The 9,478-nt window shown below is 34.8% G+C and overlaps 1 protein-coding gene across 2 annotated transcripts in view; it reads left to right on the forward strand.

Annotated features, from left to right (window-relative positions):
• Positions 1 to 9,478, forward strand: part of LOC114031917 (transcription elongation factor A protein 1) — a 37,726-nt gene that overhangs the window by 8,404 nt on the left and 19,844 nt on the right. For both annotated transcript variants that reach the window (XM_027847125.1, XM_027847126.1), the window contains exons 2-4: positions 862 to 924; positions 5,643 to 5,748; positions 8,207 to 8,294. In XM_027847125.1, the coding sequence (XP_027702926.1) occupies positions 862 to 924; positions 5,643 to 5,748; positions 8,207 to 8,294 (257 nt within the window). The remainder of the gene's footprint in view (positions 1 to 861; positions 925 to 5,642; positions 5,749 to 8,206; positions 8,295 to 9,478) is intronic.

Genomic DNA, 9,478 nt, shown 5'->3' on the forward strand with positions numbered 1-9,478 from the left:
GGGAAAGGTACATAACTTTTTGTACAATAAAATCTTATGCTTTATGGAATGGGCCAGGACTAAGACTCTTCCATTAAAATAGATTTTTAGGGAGGTGGGGGGGATAGTAATTGATAATACACGTACAAATTAGATTGTCTTTAAGCATCAGAATATTCCTTAGAGGGTATTTGGTATATTGACTATCTAATGTGAAAAGAAGTGGCTAGTGTTTCCTTTCTTTCCTGGTGTGTATGGTGGCTAGATGGGATTTGGGGTCATGTTATACTGTTGGGTGTAACTAGAGGCAGCTAGGTGGGACAGTGGATAGAATGCCAGGCTTGGAGTCAGGAGGACCTGAGTTCAAATCTAGCCTTAAACACTAGCTGTGTGACAAATTACTTAATTTCTGCTTCAGTTTCCTCAACTGAAAAATGGGATTAATAATAGCACTTCACTCTCGGGTTGTCGTGAGGATCAAATGAAATATTGTTCGTGAAGTGCTTAGCCCTGACACGTAGTAGGTATTATATAAATACTTATTTTCTTATGTGGTGGTTTGGCTTTTTACCTGCCTTATTGCTTATCCCATCCATATTGTCTCCTGCTTAGGTCTTCTACCTTGACTTTTTTTTTTTTGGTTCACCCTGCCACCCTCCCTCTACTTTGCTCTCTCAACCCCCCCATCTCTCCCCACCTGCCCAGTCATAAGAAGTGCATAGGACTGTCTTTTTTTTTGTTGTTGTTGTTACCTTTGTGCTTAGGTAGGCAAATGAAATAAGGGGGTCATGGTTAGGAAAACATGCTAAAAGTTCATTTCTACTTTCTTTACAATATTAAAATGTGACTAAATTAAATATTTTGATTAATTTTGTTTTATAGGCTGGGGCACTGGATTTACTAAAGGAACTTAAGAATATTCCCATGACTCTGGAATTATTGCAGGTATGTTCTTATGTCAATAATGGTATTAGAGAACTTTCATAAAATATTAAAGCATACTATAATGCTTAAACAAATGAACCACAATACCATAAATGTATACCACTGATTGAAGTTTTTTTTTATGCTATAATAGTGCAATTTGCTATTTAGTGACTTTTTAAAATTTAAGATAACCTAAAATAGTTATAAATTTACTTTGGATCTAAGAACTAGTTCCAAAATTTGAGCCAAGTTGTTCCTTTTCAAGAAATCAAAAACATAAAGGGATGGGGGGAAAATAAGATAGCATGTTATTGGCGTTGATTGCTAACTTTTATGTTCAGACACATTTGGAGGTTGTGGGAGGGATTTTGATGGATTCTCTTGGAAGTATTCAAAGAGGGAGTTGAACACATACCCTGGTTTTTTCTGGGACATACTGTTTAGCCAAGAGTCTCTTCTATTTATCCTCTTCCTAGCTTAAGTCATGGCTAGGTGAAGGTTAGTGACTAAAAAGCAATTTCAGGTAGTTGAAAGAAAGCTGGTTGTGAAGTCTCAGGTGGCTGTTAACTTATATTCTGTGTGACCTCTCTGGGCCTCAGTTGTCAAATTCATGTCTTTCCTCCCCAACTAGGTTGTCTTCTCCTTGAAGGCAATGATCGTATATCAATAACCTTTATATCCTGTATAACACTTGGCACAGTGTCTTGTACATGTGTGTATTGTGTATATCATTGGTGGTAAACTTAAATAGAAATGGAACCACTAAACTACATATTGACTTAGAAAACTAGATTGTAATATCATCTGTGTTTTATTGTATTTTTATTTATTTTGTTGAATATTTTGCAATTACATTTTAATTTGGTTTGGTTGGCACTCAGGAGTATTGTGGGCCACCTGTGGCTAGCATGTGTTTGACACCTTGGTTGTGTATGCTTACCTAGTTTGTCAGCTTCTATAGGAGGTACCATACCTAGTAGTATACACTTCAACCAGTAAGCTTTATTATACACTTACTATATACCAGTACTTATGCAGTGTTGAGTGTTGTTGTTGTTGTTGTTCAATTATATTTCAGTATTGAGTTCTATTAGTGTTGTTGTTCAGTTGTATTGCAGTTGTGTCTAACTTTTTGTGATCCCATTTGGGACTGTGCTTTTTTTTGTTTTTTGGGTTTTGTTGGGGTTTTTTTTGCCTTTTTGGTGAGGCAGTTGGGGTTAAGTGACTTGCCCAGGGTCACGCAGCTAGTAAGTGTTTGTGCGGCCATGGGGCTGAGGCCATGGGGTTTTCTTGGCAAAGATACTGGAGTGGCTTGCCATTTTCTTCTCTAGTTCCTTTTGCAGATGAGGGAATTGAGGCAAACAAGGTTAAGTGACTTGCCCTGGGTCACATAAGTGTCTGAGGCCAGATTTAATCTTGAAAAGATGAGTCTTCCTGAATCCAGGCCCATCATTCTATCCACTGAACCACTTAGCTGCCCTACCTTGTTCAGTATACAAATACAAAGAATGAAACAACCTCTACTCAAAGGGTTTATATTCTAACAGAGGCAGCAAATGCATATGAAAGTATACACTGAATAAATAGAAATTGGGGGAGAGAGGACAAGCAGTTGAGAGGATTAAGAAGGGCCTCATATAGAAGGTGATGCTTGAGCTTTGTCTTAAAGGAAGAAAGGGGGATTCTTTGGATATTGGGAGGGAGTGTTTTCCAGGTATGAGGAACAGCAAGTACAAATGCATGGAGATGAGAAGTGGAGTGCTGTATGTGAGGACCAGAAAACAAGTTTGATCATATTACAGAGTGAGGCAGAGTTATATACAATGGGACTGGAAAGCTATAAAAAGCTTTAAAAGCAAAAACAGGATCCTAGAGGTACTAGGGAGTCATTAGCTTGAATAGGGGCATGACGTGATAAGTCAGATCTTGCTTAAGGAAAAATCACTTTGGAAATTATATTTATGGAGGATGGATCAGGGCAGGGAGAAACTTGAGGAAGAGAGACCAGATAGGACGCCATCCCAGTAGTCTATGCATGAGGTGATGGGACCCTGAACGTAGAGTGATGTTTGTGTGAGTAGAGAGAAATGTAAAGATAGAAACAGTAAGATTTGGCAATTAGGTATGTGAAATCAGTGAAAGTGAAGAGTCAAGGAGTCAAGTCAGCAAGCATTTATTAAATGCCTACTGAATTTTAGGAACTGAGGTCAAGGATATATTCGTGAATAATAAAAGCATACCGTATGTCCAAATGTAAAAATTTTGGGGTTTAAGCACTCTACTTTCCACTTGTATAGTCAAGTGTGAAAAATTTGTTGGGGCCTGTGAAGTTCTTTAGGAGCCAATTTCTTCAGTTCTGAATTCCTAGACATTTTTTATCTTTCTGTTATCTCCATCTTCTATAGTTGTCTGGGTTGGCATATATATATAGGTGTATTATACTTAGGAGATTAGAAGTTACAGAGAGAACAAAACAATCTGAACCTTTTTCAGGTTTGAAAAATGGCAGATGGAAGTATCTTAATTTTTTTTAGTTTTAAGTATAGAGATCAAAATCTGTTGTATTGATTGGCCATTAAGGCTCTTAATAGGATAATTACAAAACGTGATTCTTCAAAGCACCTTTAGGTTTTGCTGTTAAATTTGAGATTAGAGTAACTTTAAGGGAACATGATGCCATAATTATAGAACAGGTACTTAGGAAGAGACAAGCTTGATGAGCATTGTGACTGATTAGATGTATTTCTTGCCATCCATATTACCTTTTTTATTATAAGGTGGGCTCATCTAAAGGAATTTTCTCCAATCTACAGGTGGCCGGAATGTCCTCTCTGTCAGTTGTAGATCTTGATCCTGTGATCTAAGAGTTACAAAACAGACTAAAAAGGACTTAACATTAGTGTGACTTTTGACCCTCGGAAGTTCGTGTTAGCAAAAGCTGATATGTTTTATGTACTTGTACCAACCTGCCCTTTTCCATAGAGGAATAACGATATAAAAAATGTTAGTTCATTTAAAGATAACTTACATTCTCCTAAACATTTTTATTTTTAAAAAAAAGCTTATTTTTCCTTTTATATCACCTTTATTTCTGAACTATGCCACTCATATCTCCTACCCACTGAGACATCTCTTCAAATACATGAAAAAAAGGGGAGTTGGGGGAAGGAAGACAGTTAAACCAACAAACACATCTTCTGAGTCTGACAGTAGTTCTATTATCTACACCCAGAGCACATCTCTCCTTTCTTTGTGAAAGTGAGGGTCGTTTATTCAACTCTTCTCTGGAGCCAGGCTTTGATCATTTATAATTATACAGCATGCAGTTTAAAAAAAAACAACAAAACCAAATTTACGTTATTGTAGTTACCTTAGGACAGGCAAATTAGCCTGGCTGAATCAGCAAGAGGGAAACACAGGTGGCAGCATGTGCTCGGCAAGTCAAAACAATACCATCCACTTCTACCTTGACCACTGTTTTTCCCTGATATAAATTCTTCAAATTAAGGAACTTTTATTTATTCATTCATTTATTTGTGTCCCTGGTGCCTAGCACAGTGCTTAATAAATGCTTGTTGATTTATTTGGTATAGTGGTTAATAATTCATATAATTTTTGAGAATTTTGTTTATGTCCCTTGACTATTTAACTATTGGGAAATGGCTCTTGATATTATTTATATATAGAGACAGCAAGATAATGTAGTAGATAGAATGCTAGACCTAGAGTCAGGAAAATCTAAGTTCAGATCCAGCCTCAGACACTTAGTAGTTGTGTGACCCTGGGCAGTCACTTAACTTCTCTCTGCCTCAGTTTCATCATCTGTAAAATGGAGATTACAATAGCACCTACCTCACCAGATTGTTTTGAGGTTTGAGTTAACGCACATAAAGCACTTTGCAGACCTTAAAGTGCTATGTAAATGCTGTTATAATTAACTGTATAGCGTCATATATAATATGTATATTATATATAGTTATCCCTATTTATCTTGGCTATTTGACCCTTGTCAAAGATATTTGATGAAAAGATTTTTTCCTGAATCTCCTACTTTCTCCCCTGTGCTATTGATGTTGATTTTGTTAGTACAAAAGCTTTTCAGTATTCTTTAAATCAAAATATTCTCTATCATTTTGATAGCTTTTATTCCTTTTTTTTTCTTTTTAAAGATCTCTATCCTTCGTCATATCTATGAAAAGTACTTGATTTGGTTCTCTTTTTTAATGGTATAAGCTTTTAATTTCAGTTTGTATATCCATTTTAAGCTTATTGTGGCATATGATATAGAATATTGATTTAAATACAATTCCTGCTAAACCTGATTTTCAGTTTTCCCAACAGTTCTTGTCAAATACAGAGTTCTCTCCCCAATACCTTGGGTTCATCAAATACTCGGTTATTGAGTTTGCCCAAGCTTGTTTTCAAAAGAGCATTATAGTTAAAAATAAACAATCTGCATACATAATGATATACTTGGTGAACCAACATTTGATATGATAAAATATTAGACTTGTAATTAAATTGTTCTTCTGTATGTGTGCGCACATGCGCTCGCGCGTGAAATTTCCTTTGAAGAACTTAAAATTGGGCAATAGAATCTTTTAAAATAACATTTTACAGCATGAAATTGAAAATTGGATGCACTGCAAGAAATTGTATTTGAGTGAAATTTGAAACTTTATTTGTAATGAGTAATAGTTTATATAAATAAGTTTGCTTTTGTGGTTGCCTTGCAGTCCACAAGAATTGGAATGTCGGTAAATGCTATACGCAAACAGAGCACAGATGAAGAAGTTACATCTTTAGCGAAGTCTCTCATCAAATCCTGGAAGAAGTTGCTAGGTATTATAATAGTCTGTATTCTTCTTTTTGTAGATGCTAATTATGTCCTTTTCTTCTTTTTGGACCTCAGTTTTTTTCCCCTCTAAACTTAGAGAATACTGCTATTTTACATCTATAATAATGGTGGTCTTGACTTCTTAAATTTTTAAGTTAAAAATTAAATAACATTTCATTTTTGGCTTTTCCTATCTATGTATATAGCCAGAAAAACCCTTGGTCAGAAGAAAGTTAGTTTTTAAAAATACCACTTACTCTAGTAAGTTGTTGGAAGAGGAGTAAAAGCGTAAGTTAACTTTAGAGGCATTCTTAAAACAAGTTTGAAATTGCTTGTTAGACTAATATATAAATGTGTTTTACTTGATTGCACATATATAACCTAAATTACATTGCTTACTCTCGTAGGGAGGAGAGAAGGGAGAAAATTTGAAACTCACAATTTTGTAAAAAAAAAAAAAAAAAAATGTTAAAAATTGTCTTTACATGTAATTGGAAAAAAAATATTATTTTTAAAAAATTTCTTGATTATCTTAGTAAGCAACTTAAAAATTGTGCTAATCTTCCTATATAGACTTGAATTTTACAATTTCAGATTTATAATTTCATATAATTGAAAATTAGTTGAAGTTTTGATACATGCTATAGTGTGTATACATCTCTAAAAGACAAGTTTATATCTCCTGGAAAGCAACACAGAGTATGTAACAGATTTCATTTTTGTTCTTTGCTGCTGAGTTTTACTGTAATAATCTTTTGGTTATGATTCTTCATACATATGCCATTCAGAAGGATAGGAAAAATTAGTGTAGACATGTACCATAGCATTTAGTTTCTTAAGTTAGTGGAACTACAAGATTATTTGAATAAGGTCTTTTCTTTTTCTTCTTTTTAAATGTGACTGTAAAGTAACATGTCCTTCCTGGTGGGCTTAAAACATATTTGGTTCCAAAATTTGAATTATTCCTCCACACCTCTTTCTGTCTTGAGCTTCCATTCCCATGTTACCAGTTGTCTGTTGGATATCTCAAAGTCAGTTTGTCCAAAGAAAAACTCATTATCTTTCTTTGTAAATCTACCTCTCTTCTAGACTTACCTGATTTTTTTGAGAACACCACAATTATTCTAGTTACCCAGGTTTATAACCTCAGAGTCATCTTTGGCTCTTCATTTTCCCTTCCTTCCCTTTGTACAGTGTAGAATGCTAGCCTTGGAGTCAGGAAGACCTAGATTCAGATACTAATTCTAACTAATTGGCTATGTGGAGGAATAAGTTAGACTTTCTAACCTTCAATTTCCTCATCTATAAAATGGATATAATATCTGTGGTACTTACCTTAGGATTGTTGTGAAGCTTACTGAAAGTAGTATATATAAAGCACTTTGCAAATGATAAAGTGCTTTATAAATGTTAGTTATTATGTTGGTGATTAGTTACCCAGTTGTAAGTCTTGTCAGATCTCCCTACATTGTCTCTTCCACCATAGCTGCCACTCTAGTAAGGCCTAAACTTTCATCTGAACTATTAAAATGGCCTCCTGTTTCAAGGCTGCTGTAGAGGAAAGCATTAGTTCTCTCTACTTTCCAACCCATCCTCTCCCCAACTGCCAGAATGGTCTTCCTGAAGCTCATGACCATTTAATTCTCAAGATTCTTTGATGGCTCTTTGTTTTTGAGATAAAATAAAAAGTCATAGCTTATCTTTGCATACTTATTTCTTATTATTCCTCTTCACATATTCTAGCCATTCTATCCCAATAGAATATAGATAGCTTGTGGTTTCTTGAACTCAATATTCTTTTACCTTTCTTCCTGTTCACAGGCTGTTCCCCATCACTAGACTATATTTACTCATCACCTTTGTCTTTTAAAATCTTTAGACTTCTTTATTCAAGGCTCAACTCAGGTGCCATCTCCTACAAAAAGACTTTTCTGATTTTGTTAGTCATTAATATTCTTCCTTAAATTATCTTATACTTATCTGTGTAAATGTTATGTTCCCTAGTAGAATTTAGGTTTCTTGAGTGTAGGAAGGGATTAATTTTATATTCAGTGCCTAGCACATAGTAGGTACCTAATAGATGCTTGTAGAGTAGATATATTTATTTCAAGACCACTACAGCATTTTATTTAAATTCATCCTCAATTGTAGTATTCTATAACCACATTGTTATTTTTATGCAAAAACATGCAAGTATTCATTCTAATTCAGGGTAGCATTTTTTAGTAAGAGATAACCAAGTAAAAACATTTTTTTTGGCCAGTGGGGAAATGACAAACAGTTCTCGTTGTTGTGCTACTAGAATAACTTGATCAAAGATGAGATAAATCTCATCTGTTTATAGAGTTATGCTTTAATGCTTAAGATTTGAACTTTTCTTCTTCAGCAAATAGCATTAATAAAAGGTTATATTTCAGTCTTTATAACAAATGACTAAAGTTCATGGATTTTGTACATTTTCAGATGGACCCTCTACTGATAAAGACTCTGATGAAAAGAAAAAAGAACCTGCTATCTCCTCCCAGAACAGCCCTGAAGCAAAAGAAGAAAGGTATTTTGATCTTAAATGTGCATATCTGATTGTGCAGAAATAATATTCCCTATAAATATTTTTGCTTAATTATCAATACCTTAGTATAGTATGTACTGATATGGCTTCACCTTCCAAAGCCATACCGTTCTTTTCTACTGAGTCTCTTGTGGACCTGCGGGTATTGTTGCCTATTATAGAATTCATGTCTACTTGAATAGAAAATCTGGTGTAGGCATTTATGACAGTGTAGTAATTAAGCAGAAGGAGATCCTGTGATCACCTCTGTTTTATCCACTTCTGGATTTGGATATGCACCTGCTCATATATAGTCTCATTATCTTTTGTATTTTCCTCTGTGTTCTCAAAATTTTTAAAGCTTTAAAAGTTCAGGGAATAGATAGACATAAAGGAATTATACTGTAATTAATTTCCTATCCTGAAGTGAGCCAGCTTTGCAGTTGTTTCCTGTTTGGTTTCTTATTTTCTTTCTCGCCTTGAAAATGAGGATATTAGAACAGAATCTATCACTTCACTTTTTTTTTTTAAGTATTAGAGATGCTGTTTGTGGGTTTTTTTTTAAAACCATAGTCACTTCCCACCAATAACTTCCCTACTCTTCTACCCCCATAGACCTCTCATAGCCAAGAAAAGCAGTTAAGCAAAACCAGCTGATAGTGTTTATATTCAGCAAGTAGCAGTTATCATTCTGTATCTCATGGTAAATTCTCATGATCAGCTTTCCAACATCAAGATTGATCATTTAATCTAAGTCCCAACTGCTTTTTTGTGTGGTGTTCTCAATTATGTTATTGTAGCTTTGGATATTGTTCTCTTTTTTTCTCTTTATCACAGTACATACAAGTTTTCCCATTTTCCCCTGAAGTTCTCATTTACCATTTCTTATCGTGAGCAATAGTCCAGTTCCATTCATATTACCAGAATTTGTTCCATTATTCCCCAATTAGTGGGGACCTACTTTGTTTTATTTGCTGTTACAAAAAGTGCTGCTATGAACATTTTGATATATACATACATACATACATACACACACATGCATATATATGTACGCACGTACATACATACGTACATATGTGTGTGCATACACACACACACACACACACACACACACACACACACACATATAGGGACCTTTCTGTTGGCCATTAAACTCCTTGAGGTGAGGATATTTGCCCAGTGGTGGG

The sequence above is a fragment of the Vombatus ursinus genome, unplaced genomic scaffold, assembly GCF_900497805.2.
Source record: "Vombatus ursinus unplaced genomic scaffold, bare-nosed wombat genome assembly UNPS02015255.1, whole genome shotgun sequence".
Classification (NCBI taxonomy): Eukaryota; Metazoa; Chordata; class Mammalia; order Diprotodontia; family Vombatidae; genus Vombatus; species Vombatus ursinus.